The sequence below is a fragment of the Epinephelus fuscoguttatus genome, linkage group LG20 (assembly GCF_011397635.1).
Source record: "Epinephelus fuscoguttatus linkage group LG20, E.fuscoguttatus.final_Chr_v1".
NCBI lineage: Eukaryota > Metazoa > Chordata > Actinopteri > Perciformes > Serranidae > Epinephelus > Epinephelus fuscoguttatus.
The window spans coordinates 28,303,079-28,323,307 of NC_064771.1; the positions used below are offsets into that span (position 1 = coordinate 28,303,079).

General features: G+C 40.9%; 1 protein-coding gene across 1 annotated transcript; it reads left to right on the forward strand.

The window, feature by feature from the left end:
• Positions 1 to 1,938: 1,938 nt before the first annotated feature.
• Positions 1,939 to 19,932, forward strand: LOC125881279 (5-hydroxytryptamine receptor 3A-like; the record flags this gene model as incomplete). Its single annotated transcript, XM_049564367.1, is given in 12 exon segments — positions 1,939 to 1,993; positions 2,776 to 2,936; positions 5,849 to 5,893; positions 6,038 to 6,147; positions 8,223 to 8,392; positions 9,809 to 9,997; positions 10,854 to 11,177; positions 11,271 to 11,447; positions 14,249 to 14,334; positions 14,432 to 14,578; positions 18,574 to 18,648; positions 19,909 to 19,932. Coding segments are annotated over 12 exon segments (1,563 nt in total), but the record flags the coding sequence as incomplete, so codon positions are not given.
• Between the last annotated feature and the right edge of the window lie 297 nt (positions 19,933 to 20,229).

A 20,229-nucleotide genomic window follows, 5' to 3' on the forward strand; every position in this document is an offset into this window, starting at 1 on the left:
TTTTACTTACTACTTTTAAAGCTTTTTATGGTCTCAAAATATATATCTGAACTGCTGTTCCTTCACCTGGAACCGGCTGACATGCTCAAAGACTAAAGGGGAGAGCGTTTAGGGCTACTCGGATGTGGAACCTTTCTGAGAAACTCTGGCTTGCCACATCAGTATCTCCTTTTAAATCTTTTGAAGACTTTATCAAGAGGCTTCATGTCTCCTTTAAATTTGTAGATTTGTTCTTATGAACTACTGAGTTGCACTGTACTTTATTCTTGATGGTGCATGTAAAGCTACAGTTTTATAAAAATAACTTTTCGTCATATTCGCTGAAACCATCTTAATATCCACACAGTAGTACATGAGACAGTCAAATACGGCAGTGATGATCAAATATGAGTCACGATTCTGTTACTACATTGTCTATTTCTAATCTTAAATGTTTTCAGAAACATAGCTTCGCAACTCGATCTCACGCCCAAATGGCCAGATACCAAAGCTTGGTCAGTGGCCTGTCGCTGTCAGACACTGACGCACAGAGGAACACTTAAGCAGCGATATGAGACGATCGGGGGGGTGGCAGCATCTGTTGACTCTCTGGGCGACGACAATGGTAGGCTATAAAGAGCAAGACAGTCTAGATTGTTTGAGCCGGGAGGGGAGGAGAATGAGTCCAACAAACTTTCACACAGCAGCCTGCTCTAGAAGTCCAGTGTGAAACCAAAAGTCAAGGAGTTGTTCTAAGAAAGGCGTCGTGAGCTAGTACGTTGAGTAATATGCTAGTGATGTATGTCATGTGACATTTAACAAACGTAGTTGTTTTTAGTCAAACAGTGTTTTTTTCAAAATGGAACTATGTTCTGTAGTTGACTAAACTTAAGCAAGAAAACTTTTACGGCTAACCGAACAGTACATTCCGACAGCGTTATGAATTTACGAACGGTCCAGTTTGTGCCAGAGTGCGCTTCAATGCTCAGTATTTCTGAATGCACCACTCGCATCATCTTTCGCTGTTGTCTAAATCAAGCCAACAGAACTTGTTAGCTAGCGCTGGCTAATGTCTGTGGAGAATTGTTTTGCCTCCAGCTAAGCCCCGCCCACTAAAAAACATCATTTACAGTAAAAGGGTCCATTCAGCCAATTTTAATGTATTCATGGAAATTAGACAAATAAATAAATAAATGCAAACAAAACCAAACCAAACTTTTTATCCCTGTTTTTTGCCCCCCCCATTGGCCCCACTGTGACGCCCCTGCTTTTACGACTCAGTTTTAAGTTTAAATTCAGCCATTGTTGTTACATTTTTCCTTAATTACACCTTTTAATCTATTGTCCTTCAATTTTATTCCTCTGTGTTCCTAATGCTTGCACAGTCAGTCAAACATAAAGTGTATTTTATTGTAGTGTTTTATGTGTAAAGCACTTTGTAATGCTGGTTTTGATTTGTGCTGTAAAATAAACTGCATTATTGTTGTTATCAGTGACAACAGATATGTATTATAGTTAATCGTCAGTTGTAGATGAGCCACATCAAAGTATCAGGTGGCTCTGATACATCTCTAATGTATTTTTCGCTGGGATGTGTGTGTGACATGTTAATTATCTGCAGTAACTCCTACTTACTTTTACCATTAAACATCATCATGGCACATTTTGGTCTCCAAAGTGTCTCGCCTCTTCCTCTTCCTCCCCGAAGAGACCACTGAGCGATACTGTGATGACCACTGTGGGAGTGACCACTGTCTCCAGATGGCTGTTGGACTAATTCATTATTTAATAAATGAATAAATAAATAAATAAAAGATTGGTGATCCAGTTTGTCCGGCCCTCTTCCAGTATGAGACAGTGGTATTATTACCGGAACAGACTTGGTGACATTCTCAGACAGTACTGGGAGGACGGGGATACACATTCACCGGTCAGGCGTCTCACTGACTTTGGGCTCTTACAGGTGTTGGAGTCATGATGCTTGCTGGTTTCTTCTTCCTGCTCTTCCTTTCAGGTAAGCATGGACAATGTCATGCATGATGCGTTCAGGTGTATGTGCCCAATGTGTCCCAGTTTCGAGAAGAGCTAAACTTATTTCCTGAACATTCTTGTGGCTTGTTAATTCAATCAAAATGTTTTTATGGTCTCCAAAAATTTACGTGTTTAATTATGCTGATGCATGTATCTGCTTTATAGTTAAGGAATGAGGGAACTTTCCAACTTCCTACTGACAAATGTGACAAATAAAAACCAAGAAAAGCACATCAATAAAAATGATTTGTTTTTGAATATCATTTTCAAAAAGATAGCAACAATAAAAATGGAATGTTTGAGATCTTTAGCTAGCATAATTAGATTTTTAAACCCAGATTTGAGCTGAAAAAATGTGCCTTGATTTGAACATGTACTTCGCTGACAAATAGCAGATGGATCTGAAACAGAGCCGCATTAGAACTGAAATTACTGCAATAATGCTCACATTTAAAAAATCATTAGTGAAGTGATTAAATAAAACCCTGCTGTCCTGCCAACGCCCATCCTATAATAGCCTTTCAGTGACCGCAGTCACTGGATATTACTGCAGATATTGCTGGTGTTTTTTCATGGTTACATTATAGATTTAGCGGCAGTGGATACCCACAGACCAATGTTTTGGTCTAATAATTATACATCATTAACAGCACATACTGCAAATCTGATAGGCAGACAGACAACAACAAAGCTAATAAGAGCATAAGATAATAAGAGCAAGGATAATTTTCTGATTTTGTGTGTCTTCTTGTGTTTCTGCTGTAGATGTTGTGTCGCCTGAGGGTAACTGCAGTTATCAGGATGTTTTAAACCACCTGAACTTGTCCACAAACAACGAGCTGTTCTTTATGACCCGACCCGTTAAAAACTACAAACACCCCACACAGGTTTCCCTGGAAGTACTACTCTACGCCATTCTAGATGTGGTAAGTGTTTAATATTTTTATTTTGTCAGAACAGGTTGCGTCCATTTTTTTGATATCTCAGTTTTACTTGAATTACCAGATTGTTGTAGCACACTGCCATAACTCTTGAACATATTTGGCATGAATCAAATGACACATGGTGGCACGGTGGTGCAGTGGTTAGCATTGTTTCCTGACAGCAAGAGGGTTCCTGGTTCAAACCCAGGGTGGGGGAGCCCTTCTCTGTGGAGTCTGCATGTTCTCCCCGTGTCAGCGTGGGTTTTCTTCAGGTACTCCAGCTTCCTCCCACAGTCCAAAGACATGCAGGTGACTCTAAATTGTCCGTAGGTGTGAATGTGAGTCAGCTGCGATCAGCTCCAGCTAAGCCGTTACAGATAAGAGATAGGTTGAAAATATTCCAGCTGGCCATGCAAACTTGTAGAAGTCATGTAGCTCTGTTGTAGTGCTTTTCTTTAATGCCTTTTTATTACTCTTTTTAACCTGCAAAACCAACCTGTGTACATATAATGTAACACCTAAAATGTTCTCTGCCTTTGGGAAAATTCATTGTCTACAAACTAAACATGGTCTTGACTCTGTTCAGTAAGTTTTGATTTAGATACCAGAATCAGAATATGATTTATTATCAAGTAGGTTTTCATTACAAGGAACTTGCCTTGGTGTAGGCACATTGAAATATACATACAATGACATATTAAGAAGAACAAAGGCAAAGTACAGCATCAGCCAAAAAAATAGCATATATATCAAAAAGAAAATAGAAAATAAAACTAGTCCATACCCATTGAGTGCACAGTTGCCCACATACAGTTTCACGTGATGTGTGTTTGGGATACAGGTCATAGGAAATTGCAGATTAAGTAGTCAACTGAACCCATTAGGACGAGCAATGTATTCAGACAGAGTTTTTGTGAATTTGACAGTACGATTGCAGCCACAGCAATCTGTCGCATTTTAGCCATTTTTCTGTTGTTATAGCGCCACCCAGTTGTCAATTAGAGTTAAATTTCTCCAGTCACCTTGAGGCGTCCTGTTCTACATATCTACCAAGTTTAGTAAAAATCCATATGGCAGTCAGGCCTAGATAAGAAATGAGCTCTCTAGCGCCCCCATTTTGTTTGATGGGGTCAATAATGGAGGGGTCCCCTCAGATTATGTGTGGTCATATGCCTACAAAGTTGCGTGGTGATGGGTGAAACCCTTGAGATGTTATACACCTTTATGTGATGAGCCACGCCCTCCGCAATATTCATTGCCTTATAGAAGCTCAGTTTTAGTAAGTTTTCCAACTTTTGCCAAGAGGGAACTTTGGATATTGGTCCCTAGATTATGTTCACCCAGTTTCATGCAGATCGCTCAAACTTCCTAGGAAGAGATCGATTTTAAGTGTTTTTCAAAAAATTCAAAATGGCGGAAAATCTATATAAGCGGAAGTTATGGGTTCTTGAGGCAAATGTGTTCCCCATGAGGAGAGGCATCTCTGTGCAAAGTTTCATGTCTCTACGACATACGGGGCATGAGATATGCCCATTCAAAGTTTGCAATTTCAATCCGTTGCTATAGCGCCCCCCTTTGGCCAATTGATGTAATATTGCTTCATTCGCATCCTCCCATGACCCTCTACCACTGTGCCAAATTTCACATGGATTGACCAAGTCAGTGAGGAGAAAAACGTGGAACAGAGACACAGACACACCCACAGACAGAGTTTTCATCATTATATAGTAAGATATGCGAAAGATACTATAAAATAAATTCTATAACAGATATGTGCATAGCTGCTTTAAAAATGAAAAGCTGTAAAGTTCTGTGCAGGATGTGCAAAAGTTCATCATATATTCCGGCCTCTTTTTTGTCTTCACAACAAACTCAATTACAAAACAGATTTTTTGAAAAAAAAAAAAGTATAAATAATAAATAAGTATAACAAAAAAATGACCAAATCTTTAGTTGTGAGTATATCTCACACGCTTTGACTTGATATTGCCTTCTTGCTTTCTCTGGCTGTTCCCGTCTAACAAAGTGAAGTGTGACTGAGCCCAGATATTTATCACCACACAGAGTCAGAGGGCAGGCTCTGCAAGGTTTACTGCAGCCAAACCACTAATCTTTTTAGCCCCGTTTCCGTTGAGCAGTACAGTATGGTACAGTTCGGTATGCTTTTTTTCTGTTTCCACTGTGAAACAGAGACTCGGGTGCAGACTTCCATCTGTGTCACAGGTAATGAGGAAATACAGTGATGGAGCAGTGGTGGACGGAGCAGTGAGTGACAACAACCCCACCCACATTTAAGAGTACTGTTTGCAGTGGAAACTCTAGGGTCTAGGTACCATGTCTGAAGGGTTACTGTTGGTTCCAAAGGTACCATACTGAAAGTGTTTGGTGGAGACGGGGCTAAGGTCTCACAGAGGTATTTCCAGACAGGACTTCCAGGCCTGTCTATCACTTGATACTTGACACTTTATTATTATTGGCATGCAACACAGTTGGTGGTGAAAGTTTTTGTACAGTGCGGTAGCTCAGTTCCAATTCAAAGAAAAGAGCTAAGAGGAAAAGAAACAAGCAACAGGCAACATAAACCATTACAACAGCACGCACATAAGGGAAGCACATGAATGGGAAAATATGTACAGTGAAAAATATGATGCGCACAGTTTAGTTCAGTTTCCCAGGTTGTGAAGTAGCCCAACAGGCCAAAGGTACAATGACTGATGTACCAGTGTAAAACAGTGCGTACTGTAAATGTAGATTGAGATTTAAATGTTATAATCTATTATTTCAGAGCATTGTGCAGTCTGTGTGGAGGTATGTGTATGCATGTGCTCCCTGAGAGGTTTCTAGTTTAGATTTGACGTTGTCTGAAGTGTTCGTCTGGCTGGAAACATTTTCAAGATGTATTTTTGTGTTTACAGGTTGAAAAAGATCAGAAATTCATTCCTTATGTTTGGACTGTCATGGTGAGTGAGATGATAAAGACTGGAATTCTGTTGGGAAATGTTTTTCCTTTATTTTTTCCTGTCCAAGTGCCTTTTTAAATTGTGTCTCACTTTCTTTCTTTCCCTTTATGTTCCTGTTATGTGACCCCTGGTTTTCATCTGCAGAGGTGGCACAATGAATACATCTCCTGGGACCCAAATGAGTTTTGTGGCATTGATAATGTTTCTCTTCCTACTGACATTTTGTGGAAACCAGATCTCACTATTGAAGAAATGTAAGTCACACACACACACACACACACGCTGTTGTCTGCTAAATGCCTGTGTGTTCCTCTGGGCTATATTCAGTGTATTATATTGTGTCTTATTATTTTGCTGGCTGTTGTTGTCGGGTCTGTTGGCTTGTCTTTGAAATACTCATGGTAGGCTAATCAGAGTTTTATGGTGGTCGTGTGTCGGTGACATTAATGTTATTCTCTTGCTTGCTCACTGAGTAGACTGCGTATGTCCATGCGTGGAATCCTACGAGTCAAAGGAACCCTTCAAGTGGGCAAGCGGTTCCTGTATGTACTATGAAATATAATCTTACTGGCGCCACTACAAACACACACACACACACACACACACACACACACACACACACACACACACACACACACACACTGTGAGGACCCACGTTGAAACAGTTCTTTCCCTCACCCTAACCTGAACCCAATTCTGAGTAAATGTTCTATGACATTTTATTTTACTTGTAAATATTCTTCTAACCCGCTAATAACACCTTCATTTTAATTTACTACTTTATGGTGTGTGAGTTTTATTTTGAATTGTTCTTTTACTTATTTTACACTGATTTCAAAACGATCTGATTGTTCTATCAGCAATAACTGGTCCATGTTTTAACGTCCTTTCTTTGTCAATGTTGTCATAAAATTCAGTGTTTACCATCAAGCTGCCAACTCATCATTAAAGCGATCCCTGACCACTTATAGAATACATCCTGTGGATACCCTGGGATGCATCGTCAGTGATGTGTTCTAGGGTCATCGAGTGTTTCGGGTCTCTTCAAACACAAAACAAACACCCTCACCCAGGTGACCCAGCCAGGGGTGATTAGTGCCTGTCTTGCATCCCAGCAGCAGTTGACCGTGGGGCCTCCCTCCTCAGCCAGAGCAACCCAATGGCTCCCTATATTCTTTATGGCCCTCTTCTTAGCCAGTCCCACTATCCCCAGCTTTGTGAGTACTCTGCAGGGTGACCGGCCTGCAAAGCCCCAACATCCCAGCCTAACAGGCTCATACTGGGTATTCCAGTCCTGCCTCCTGCACCTTTCCATCAGCTCCTGGTACTTGGCACGTTTTTGCTCTTTGGCTTCATCCATGCGCTCCTCCCAGGGTACAGTTAGGGTGCTTTCACATCTGCCCTGTTTGGCTCAGTTCAATCAATCTCAAGTTTGTTCGCCCCGTAAGTGTGGTTCATTTGGGCAGGTGTGAACACAGCAATCGCATTCGTGTGCCCATTAAAACAACCGGACCAAGACCGTTTTGAGGAGGTGGTCTCGGTTCGGTTATGAACTCTGGTGGTGTTCCGACCTGGATCTGAACCAACTGCAGTCACATGACACATTATTTGGGTTAAACATGAGCATGTTACAGTCCTACAGTACAGTTTTTCTCTTCAGCCTAAACAAAGGTGATCGTCTTTGGGCGATGGTGTTTGCTGGTGGGAATGGCTGAGGTTACAGTCTCTGTAACTGCTTTCAGCACTTGATCATGCCACTAGCGGTAGCGGTCTTGTGCTATGGCCTTTGGGCAGCTACTTAAGATTTGCTTAAAGGATCCTCTTCCAGAGCACAGAGCACAAGATGGCGTTGTGCTCTTGCCCCAGATATGGAGATTTTCCGTGCTTGGAAGGTCGATGTACACAGCCTGGATCAGAAGTCGGACTTGAAGTAGTCTGCCCGCAGGATGTTTTTCCTTGAGACTCTACGCTGCTCTGCAGATTCCCACTTCGTCCATGCTCCCTGCTGTTTTAGACCCACCATCTTGCTCACACTTTCTTCTTCCACAGCTGCTTGAACCTTCTCTTGGAGAAGAAGACGCCTCTCTTTGCCCTTGGCCTTCCCGATTAGAGTCCTGGGGAAGTAATCAAGGCCAGCTCGGTCTCTGGCAAGTTACCTGACATAAAAATGATTTCAGTGAGTTCCACATAGTGAGGCATACAGATTTTGAATTTGGAAAAAATGAAGCAGTGGTATTGGATTGACATCAGTGCATCTCTAGTTTTTAAAGCCTCCTGAAGCCATCATGTGTGTGTCTCTGTGTTCACATGTCTGTGTGTTCTTGTACAGGACAGAGAAGGACAAAGCCCCTCCGAGCCCTTATCTTACCATCAATAATAAAGGATATGTTGAAGTCCAGAACGACCAGGTGCTGGTCAGCACCTGCAGGATGCACACTTACACATTCCCCTTCGACATACAGCGTTGCAACCTTACCTTCAAGTCTGTCATATACACCGGTGAGTGAGTTGTGTTCTCTACTGACCAATCAAAGGACTGTTTCTAGTATTTCTAGCTCCCCCTGTTAGTACCAAATCAGTATGCATGGTACCCCAACAGAGGGTTGACCAAAAATAGGGATGTAAGGAACCGTTCTATTGGTATCATCCAAACCTTTTCACAATGGAAACAGAAAAAATGTGCACTGAACTGAACCAGACTGATGGGGAAGCCATGAGTGGCTTCAGTTCCCCATGTGTGCTCTTGTCAAAGTTACCAGACTTCAATGAGATAAAAAGTGATTTAAGCTTGTTGAACACAGGACCTGCTGGTCTACCGCTGCCTTGATCAAATAGTTAATTTGTGTCATTGTATGACTTAAATCCCAGCTGAACCTGTTAATAATAACACAAACCAACTAAACGAGGCAGCAGGAGATCAGCAACTGCTGTTTCCAGCGATGGTAAATTTTTGTATTTCTCAATGGAGTCGAAGAGAGTGATAAAACGGCTTTGCGATGGCGCCCCCTGTCTGTGCATTAAGCAGTCTCAATACTGTGTATATGGAGACAGAAAAAAATCAATTTAATTTTGCAGAAAGCAAACACCTATCATTGACTGACAGTGACGCTGATTGAAGCCGGATTTATGGTCAGTGCATTGAGTTAGTGGGAATCCTACTGTAAATCCCAACAGCGCAAGTTATAAATTTTGGTTTGCATTGGATTTTCTCCATTGATAATCACCACAATGCTAGACTAATGTATCATGCATGGTCATTGTAGTCTGAAATATATGTTTACGTTCCTTCATTCACTTTATGATATCAGTGACAGTGAGAGGGTTAGCCTTGTTTCATTAGTGAATACGGGACTATTGTTTTGTGGTTGCCATATTTTTACACTGTACGTGTCATTTACTGTGATCAGAGATTTTGCAGTGGAGATGGCTTTGCTAAATGTATGTTACTGCGTGGACACAGTGGGGCTTCAGCAAAAAACAGAGGTCCTTCACTGTAATGCAGCGTCTTCCAGCAATTGACTGCATTGTCCAATCAAATACACACAACTGCACATTCTGTTCTACACTCGGTAATAGCCAACCTGTCACCCTTTACAAAAAGAACCTCAGATTTTGAACTGTAAACCAAAATGACTTTCTTTCTAATGCTTTCTACTTTTCTACAAGTATGACAGCATGTCTTGTGGTACACCTTTGCCCGCTTTCAAAATCAATTGGTTTGGATGCTAAATGGTGTTCTCCTTATGCTAACAAAAAGTGGTTTGTCCTGGACTTACCCCTACCAGCTTGGCTGTGAATCAAACTTACACCGCCTCACTGTCTCCACCACACACCACCAAACTCCACTTATCATCCATTTCTTCATTGTTATCTCACCTCAAACAACCTTAGATGTTCTTTTATCTCCCTCCTCAGCAAAGGACATTCGGCTCCAGTCGACGGACAACTCTTCAGAGGCCACAGAGTGTTCTCGTGAGGTGATGCGGACCCAGTACGAATGGCTATTTCTCAACATGACAGTCACTACCAACAACGCCAGCAATATGTTTGGCCAAGACATCGTCATTTACACTGTGCGTATAACTACATATAGATGCACACAGTGTAAAAAATAACCTTGTCATCAAGCACTTTATTATCGATATTTTTTGATATTCATATTAACATGTCAGATGTCTATGCTGTCTATGCAACCGAGACATGCACATACTTTAGAAATTGGTTGTTAGGTTAAGACAAACATTGTGGTTTGGCATTAAATAAGTACTTCTTTTTTACTACCATAATGTGACATATGCTGAATGACATATATCACATACAACATGTCACCGACATCACTTAACATGCTACACATCCTCAGCATCGTACATTCCCAGGGATATCAATGCTGATTGACTATTGCGGCATGAATCGGTCACTGAAGTTAAGATTTTTAACTCTCGCGAATAAGCGTATGACCTGAACTTGCTTCATTCGTGCTACTGAATTTTCATATTTTATGTCATTCGCATCATGTTCATCGCACTGCCCAGCGGGAATTCGCATCTAATCTGTCTTTATATTGACATGTAATTTACTCGCGTTATCTGTTTTATTCACGCCCTGTGTGAACACAACATTAGTAGCAGTGCTATGTTGCGTCACTTTCTCTTTCTGCTCCTCTAATAATTATCACTGCCACTAGAGGGCACCAAATTACAATTAATGCAAGTATGGGTTGCACAGTGGGAGCAGGCTGGAAAATACAAAAAAACAGTCTCTACCTTGAGCATCAACCCTACAGCCAGCAAAAACCTGCCGGATGATGTGGTGGATTTGAGCTGGGAGATGAGCAGGGAGATCTGGGCGCTGGTAAGATTAAGGGAAGTTCATGCATAATACCCACACTGTTGATGCAAAGCTGGTTAAAAATTGGCAAAGTATCCCTTTAAAGACTTTGTTGATTCTTTTGACACTGCAGACTTAAGCACATCAGAGCAGATCACTATGTTGTTGCAAGCTGTGTACTACAGATTATTTCAAGCTGCAGGAGGAGGAACATCAACCATCTGACGCTTTGACATCATCTCATAGATCACCATGAAGAGGCGGTCTCTCCTCTACATTGTCAACTTCTTGGTACCCGTCTTGTTCTTCTTGTGTCTGGACTTGGCCTCCTTCCTGATCTCAGACAACGGTGGCGAGAAGCTCAGCTTCAAGGTCACTGTGCTGCTCGCTGTCACTGTGTTACAACTTATCCTGAATGAAATTCTGCCTGCCTCATCAAACAAGATTCCTCTCATAGGTAAAGACCATCAAAGTCAGTCCTTTATTGGAGCACACACACTAACTCAATGTAGTAGTTGTCTACATTAATGATGCTGCCTGCCCCTCCTAGCGGTCTACTGCATTGGGATTTTTGCTCTGATGCTGCTGAGCCTCCTGGAGACAATTTTCGTAATGCATCTGATGGAAAAAGACTCTGCATCCCGAGAGGAAGAGGCAGATAAAGACCGAAGTGTGAGTGAAGACTGTAATAAACAGGGCAAAGCCAACATCCGCAGCTGTCATGGGGGTAAGACCTGTAGCCAGTTGCATCAGCTGTTTTTATTTTCAAAATTGGCCTTGTTAGGAATAACAAGTGTCCTTAGTAGTTACTTGTCCTTATCAATGACTGTATATAAAGATGGACAACCTTCTTCAACTTCCTCCCCCGTTAAAAAAACAGATCCTGAATATCCTGGATACAGCAACTGCCACCATGTGCTGGTGTTGTCATGTGGAGCCAGATTCTGCAGAGTCGCGATCTCCACAGTATTAAGTTCCCACCATGGGACCCATAGCAAGCAGGGCCAACACACTGATTGGCACACATGGCTGTCAGTCATGGTGTCAAACCCCCCTTTTTACAGCATCAAATAACCAATTAAAATCAAACTTATCAGGAAAATGAACACTCGAACATACATCAGCCTGATAACGTCTACCTAAAATGACCTCCAACAGGAAATTTTGAGCCTCAAACTTCATTTCTTGCATTCTGGTGAATGTTTCTGCATCAGTTTATGGTGGAAATGTACTCACTTAAAGGAAAACAGATTTCTGGTGGCAAGTGACAAAAGAATAGATTATAATGCTGTAGACTCTCAGGCATTATGTGCTACTTTCAAATATGTATTCTCCTGTAGATCAGCTTGTCTTAATTTATGTTGTCTGCTGAGTCAACACAAGTCTTATACTGTGTATAAATAAGGAACTGGTTAAAAGGTTAAAATAGTTCTGGATGTACAGAGTAGATGCTGCTCTGACACACTGACACACTGAGGATTATTTCTACCCTGAAGTTCTTCAATGTGAAGTTGCAGAGATAGAAAACAGGTAGTTTGGTTCATACAAACATGGTTCTTTTCTGAAGGGCTTAATTGCAGGGCTTATTCAATATTTTCTCTAGTTGTTAGTTTATCATCGGAACCCTTTAATTTAACCACCAATTTAACTAATTTAAATGTTTTGTTTCCTGTTGGTCCAGAAATTAAATTAGATTTGCTTTTTTTTAAAATTCAATCCACCATCCAAGAATTTGTAAGCAATAAAATTTGTGTGTAGGAGAAAACCGCACTGACGTCATTTAATAGTCACGTACTAATACTTGAAATTATCCTCTAAGGCCCTGATCACACAGGATGCATTTTAGCAACTGGAGGCGCCTTTTTGTAATTGCTTTAAATGAGAATGAAGCTTTTTGCTCATGTTTTTCGCGATGCGCTCTGGTCTGGCGTTTTTGCCGGAATGCTGTGAATTCCTTGAATTGAAAAACCTTCAACTCAGAGTGGAAAAATGCCTCATGTCATCTCCGCCATTTCCCCATTGTCCAATTGGATGATTTGAGAGGCGGGCCTTCTTTGGTGGTCACAACAACAAGTTTACAGTTGGTAAACAATGGTGGAGAAACTGGTGGTAGCTGTTGCTGGATACCCAGAGCTATACGGCCCGAAGATAGACAGCAGGTTGTCAGTGTGGTGGTACTCCCCATGATCCACCCTCCTTTTTAGGGTCTCATGTACCCACACAGATCTCTCTTTCCCTGTGCCCAACAAACTATTTACTGACAGCCTCTCGCCCTCAACCAGCTATAGCAAGTACCCTCTGCCTCAACATTTTCTGGACCAGATACTAATTACTACGAAATAGATAAATAATCAGTACATCAATTACACAGGAATGTTAGGAGGTGATGAGGTGGTTTCCTGGCAACAATAAAAAGGTGCTGCAGGGTTTCGGTTTGTTTTTACTACGAGTGGTATTTGGTTAAAAAAAAATAAATAAAAAAGCATTTCGGCGTGCCTAGCGTCCTGTGTGACCAGGGCCTTAAATATTCATAAAGGATCCCAGAGGACAGTTGCCTGCAGCACAAGGCACGTGCAGCACCAAACTGCATTTCAGATTTATTTAATTAAATTATCAGAGCCATGGTGTGGGAGATCTAAAAATCATTTTGAGTTGAGTTTTGGTTTTAAAAGGCATTTGGAACTGGGAAAGCAATTCGGCATCAGTCTCCACTCATGCCGGGCAGTTGGTGAACCGGAAACAGCCAGATAGTTTGAGTGAGATGGTGTGATTTTACACCAGACTAGCTTGCTTGTTGTGAGGCTTGATGGTGGGTTATTACCTAAATTCAACTAGCAGTATTGTGATGTTTTCAGTAGTTTAATATCGCAGCAGCTCCAAACACTACTAAGGCTTAGGGCAAACTCTTTTGTTACCTGGCTGTCCATGAAGACAGACCTCAGGGAGACATGGATGCTGCTCTGCAGGGCGCTTGATTAAAGTGCGTTAACTGTGGTGACTCTCACAAAGGGTTTTGGTGAGGGACGGGCAGGGGCTCTTGTGGTCTGGCAGAATGCAGATGTCGGGCATTATAACACACTGTTAGTGGAGAATTGATGGCATGGCCAAATTTAAAAACTAAAATAATAAATTAGAAAAAGAAATAGAAACGAAATGTCTTGCAAAAAAGGGGTCTTATCTAGTCAGAGGACAAAAGGGCAAGTGCCTAAGCACCACCTGGGGTCTACCTGTGCATGTGCCTGCTGACTTGACCAGATGATAAAACTAACCTGTTAAAATATGACTTGTTTACTGTAATTAAAAGCGTGTAAGAAGTACCTTTGATGGAACATGGTCGACAATGTGACCTGACAGTTAACTGAAAAATTGTTTAACAATTATGTAAACAAAGAGACCTAGAAATGGATTGGCGAAAAAGCTGATGCAACCCCATCTAGAGGCATATTCTTCTATTTCTTTTGCTGTTATATGTTTTTATATATGCTTTTTAATTGTATTATTTTAATTTTGGCAAAACTGTCTTTTCAGGGGTGCTCAAGTGGACTGACTGTGCGTGTATCTTTGATGTGTCTACTCGTGAAACTCCGTCTGAACTGCTGCCTGTGGCCAAAGAGGTTAGAATGCTGTTTTGCTTTAATCACACTGGACACAAAATACTGAATGTCTGCTGATAATGTTACAATCGATACTTGTATAAACCCTTTTTTGCAGGGCAACAGCAGCAAACTGATAGAAGAGTACCATGCCTTGGAGAAGCTCTCAGATGAGCTGAAGGAGATGGAGAAAACCCTGTCCCAGCTCCTCAACAACAGAAAGGAAGAGGAGAAGCCTGGCTACTGGACCGGAGTGGCTAAAAAAGTCAACAGAGTTTTCTTAATTTTCTATTTAACAGTGGTGTGTCTGTTTTTAATTGTTATCTTTATCAAATGGAACACTGCGTAGAGGTGATCGTTGCTACATCATGATAACATGGTAATTGTTTCCTTTGTCTCTTTTTTGCCTCAGAAAGAGAGAGAGGAAACACTTTTTTGCTTTCTTTGCATTTAGCTGTATCATCCGCACATGGACCCACAGGGGAAAATCAAAACTAAATTTATTTGCTGACTAACGACAAGTCATTCTGTAATTCACTGTTCTGATTACAGAGCCTCCACCCCTCATCAGTGTCAGTAACTATCACACCTGCTCCCACCTGGATCTATCCTATCCACTGATCCTGTGTGCTCAGCTCTGTTTAAGCGCTGAACACTGAACAGTGGTTTTATTTTTCATTTTTTGCTCTGCTGGAAGATGTGCACTCACATACTTGCATGCATGTTGTACACAATGCTACATCAACATGTGTCGCATATACACAGAATGAACTGGCCTGGTTGTTTTGTAAAATCAAAGTACACTAATCCGACATCTAATATTTACATGTCTTTAGCAAGTAATATGCACAATCTTTATGTATTGTACATGCTTTCACAGGTTGTCTAGATTCTTGCAGAAAACTTAAACTTAAAGAACCTTTAAATATTGATGTCACATGTTTCCTTCTGAGGAAATGTGGTGCAGTGAAGTGAATGCTGTTTACTAAAGGCCCTGATCACACAGGACGCGAGGCACCCAGCATTGCCTTTTTTTAAAAAAATAATAAAAAAAAATCAGATGCTACTAGTAAAAAAAACCCTGCCCACTGCAGCTTCTTACTGTTGTCAGGCAACCACCCCTTCACCTCCTAACACTCCCGTGTAATCAATGTACTGATTATGTATTTATTTATTTCATAGTAATTAGTATCTGGTCCCTAAAATGTTGAGGCAGAGGGCACTTGCTGTAGCTCTGGTTGAGGGTGAGAAGCGCCTCCAGCTGCTAAAACGCTCGCTGTATGATCAGGGCCTAAGCCGATGTTACGTCATGATGTATTGAATAAATTTTGTGATCTGTTGTATGCACAGTAATGGCTATGAAAACATGCATCAGACTCTTGATATCGCACAAATAAACAACTAAATCATTTATTTTTTCCCTCATGAAATGCACACACACACACACACACACACACACACACACACACTTGTACTTGTTTTTGTCAGTTATGGGGACCGCTGTTTTTGTAATTGCTTGTAAGGACCACCTATTTTGTGTGGACACACAGTTGAATTTTACTGTGTCAATTACAGGTGTGCTCGGCAGTAAGTGGAATCACTGTGTACAGACCGAATCATCAGGACGTCGTATTAACAACATGAGTGACTTCCTGGTAGACAACTGGCTATTTATTACAAGTGTAGTGATATGTAAAATCGGCAAACGTCTTTGTAACTAACCACCAGCCATACCAGTGGAAGTTAGCAGTCAATTATATCAGTGATCAGTTACAGTTGTTGATATCTGTTGTCATTTTCAGTCGTAACTGTAAGGTTTAAAGATATAAAGTCAAACACTGTAAGCCGATCTGATGTTTCTGCTGTGCTTATTTAATGTACTGTGTTGCGTTGTTATCATCTCTGATGAACCAAATTTGCTGGCATGGAAGCTGAGCAATGCACCGCTGTGGATGGGGCAGCAGCAAAATGTATTTTAGCCAGATAAAACAAATATCAGTGTAAGTGTATGCTATATTTAAATAAATTTTCTACCCAGACGCTATGGTAAAAAGACACTGTGTTTCAGTCAGTGCAATTGCATGAGCTCTAAAATTCACTTTGGGTTCCAAGTTGCTGTGGTGTCCACTGCAAGCGTGATTACTTTGTTAGGATAGCTGTTACGGTAGAAGCACACCTAAAGTAGCAAGCTAAGCATTACTGCGGACTGATGATCATTGTCTATAGAGTTGTGAATTGGCAGTATGAGATCGCTGCTTGTTCTCGCGATATTTCGGCCGCACTTTGGGAAGCAGAGCTAGATGATAAACAAACATGGCACCACACCGGTAAGGTAAGACAACACGTTTACATGTCGTTTTCTATATGTTCTCTGACATTTATCCTAACGATATGAGGCGGTCTTTGTGGGAAAAAAAGCTTGTTTAGTGGACTAACTTTGCACTTGAAGTATGCCCGTTCACTTACGTTTTAACAGGTCTGATGCTACTATGCGCCCTGGCTCTATCTAGGCTAACGGCTAACATGCTAACTATTATTTTTATGTCACTAGTCACTTGAAACAAATTTAGGACGATAGGAGACAGGTTGAAATAAACCTAAATTTCCCTTTAAGCCATGTTTAATGTGTGTTTAATGTGTGTTTTGAATCAACTAAACTTTACAGCACTTCATAGAAACCTCCACCGCCGACTAGTGTTTTCGAGGTGTAACTGCAGAGTGACACAGACACATCACAGCAAGTATAAATGCTCACAATGGCGTAGGCCATGTGGGTAGGTTCTGCCACACAAGTATAAATCCTCCTTAAGGTGGCAAGAAATTAACTGTGCCTTGGAAGGGATGGAAAAACTTGGCGCACTAACTAGTCACACCTGAGAATTGTTGTATATGGGTACGTCCCAAGTCTCTTATTTTATACTGCTAACTCCTAACCACTTGAACCGGAAGTCGTTCCAGCTCCGCCATCTTTAAGGCCGTCTCATGTCTCTTATTCCTGCCGGTAAGGAGTTAGCGTTAGGCTTTAGGAGGGATCTGTTAGGTGCGATGAGTAAGGTAACACGAGAGGTTCTTAACAGGAAGTCTTTTTCTATTGCACGTCTGTCCGTCCTGGAAGAGGGATCCCTCCACAATTGCTCTTCCTGAGGTTTCTACCATTTTTTTTCCCCGTTAAAGGGTTTTTTGGGGAGTTTTTCCTTATCCGCTGCGAGGGTCCTAAGGACAGAGGGATGTTGTATGCTGTAAAGCCCTCTGAGGCAAACTGTGATTTGTGATATTGGGCTTTATAAATACAATTAAATTGATTGAGGTAGACAGCTTTGATCAGCGGATATAATGTGACTTGGGATGTACGCCAAATGCTGGCTCTGTTATGCAGCAGATCCAGCTGTGCCGCCCATAGGTGCCGCTGTCATCAGAAAAGGACGTCGCTTTACGTGACGCTTCAGAGTAAGGCCGTCTCATGTCTCTTATCAGCAATCCTCGCTCCTCACTCCTAACTCCTGACTCCTTAAATGTTTTCCTAAGTGGGAGGGACTAAACAGTTAGGCAAGGTGGCTAGGTTAGGTGGTTAGCAGTAATTTTAAGGGACTTGGGACGTACCCCCTGTATTGTAAATAAATCTAAATTGTGTACGTTAGTGTATACTTCAGATAAGACTTCTAAAACAAATTAAACAGCCACAACAGTGGAAGCAAGAAGAAAAAGCTTTTGGTTTGATGGCATCATCAGTCATTAGACTAATGAGATTGATGGACATTAAATTCCTCCTACTGCTCTTCTTCACAGGTAAGCTGGAACAATTCTGTATGATGCATGCAGCTGTGACATTTCTGTTGTCACCCCAATATGATGGAGGTGAATGGAGCTTTGTTATACAAACTAAAATAATACTGTTTCCAAAAAAAAAAAAAAAGAAAAAAAGAAAAGAAATCTGTTCACAGTTTGGAGTAACAGGAGCACATTTCCCGAGGAGGCCTTGCTGTTGATTTTTTTTTAACTGTCATTTTGATCTCCAGAAATAAAATCCCATTCACATTAATTATTTCAGGGTTCAGGCAAAAATCTCAGAAAGGGATATCTTAAAACCAATTTAACCAAGCAGAGCTAAGTGAGAAAGTATTTAGTAAATCTGATTAATGACCCTACTTTTTTATTTTCAAAGTTACATGTTTTAGGATGTCAATAGACACTGATAAAATATCAAAATTGTGTTTTGAAAGAGATTTTGCCAAAGGTTAAAGCTTTATGCTCTTCTGTCAGGTGGAAGTGCCTCAAATTACTCAGAGCAGCAGGAGCCTCTTCATGATCAACAGTCCGATCAGAGCTCTGAGGAAGGTAAGTACAGGAAATAAACACTCCAAAAGTGCAGAGTAATTACATAAATTGATATTTATTCCTATAGCACTGGCACTTTAGACACTCACCTGGTCATAACTATTTTGGATCTTTTTGAAGTTGGTTGTTTTTGTGTGTAGTAATAAAACTAGAGATGTATGACTGGTGTAAACTGTAAATGGAAAAAGCACTTCACAGAAGATGACATGGTCTGTTTTGAATGCATGAGGACTGGCCTAGACTGATATTGTGATTCCAAGCCTAGATTATTGTCCCATTGCAATGCTGGTTTTACTTGCCCATAAAATTGTGCTCCTGGCCTTAATTCAATCAGCATCCATTAAGACAATGTGTAGCAGATCAATCTCAAATGGAGTGCCCTTTTTAAACTTAACTAAATGTAAAAATGCTTACATTAATGAATAAATAAATAAATAAATAAATAAATAAATAAATAAAATGAAATCATTAGTGGTCTGATGAAATAAAACCCAGCAGTCCTGCCAATGCCCATCTCATAATGGCTTTTCAGTGACCACAAGCACTGGATATTATTACTACTGCAGATATGTGAGCTGGTGTTGTTCAGTGTTTGATAAAAAGTTCAGAGGCAGTGGATCCCTCCCCACAGTGACTACTGTTTGTCATTTCTGTCAGTTAGAGCACATAGAGCACATAAAGTAAATCTGATGTTCACAAAAAACTTGAGATCTGGTGCGAAGAGTCGCTCCTAGTGATGAAATTCTAAGGAAATTCTTAGAATTGTAAGGTTTTCTAAAAAAAAATCCCTTTAAAGTTAAGACAAGGTCCTTCTAAAGATAAAAGTTATTCACAAAGGATCTTAGACCTTAAAAGAGCTCCTAAGGTGAAATACTGTTAGGAGCAGGGAGGAGGACTTTTAAGAGTCTTAAGAGTTTCTTAATCAAAGGAGAAAATGGTGGAAACACAAAGAAGTCAGAGAAATATTCTCCAAACGCTGGATGACAGTGAGGAAATTAAATACCACAGATTAGATTGTGCAGGCATAATATATATTGTCGATGTCATTAGGGATACACACACATTTCCCACCTGACACCATAACGGCAAAAATAAAATGATTACAACAAGATATTTGAGAAACTGGAAAAATGCAGCAGTGCAGCAGTGATGACTTGAATCTGTCTCAACCTTCCATCAGCAGAGTGTTCACACTAATAATGGCGACATTTTCACAGTCAGCAGTTCATTTCATTTCCACTGGGTGTCCACACCTTGCAGGTCAGCACAGGGGCGTGTCTGTGACAACCAATCATATATCTTAAAAGAATGCATCATACCTAGCAACAGGGTCAACCACACCTCCTCACTGAGGTAGAAGTTTCTGTCCCTTCCTCGCTCAGAGTTGCTCTAAGAACTTTCCTAAATCACTTTTAAGCTAGGACTCCTTACCAAAAGTTCTTAGCCTAAGTTAGGAGCTTTCTGAGAGGATTTTCAGAATGTTTGTAAAAATTAATATTTGTTTATTTACTACCTTTAATAAATAAACTCAATGTGTCTTGATGTTTCTGCTGTAGATGGGATGTACTGTGCTTGCTCAAC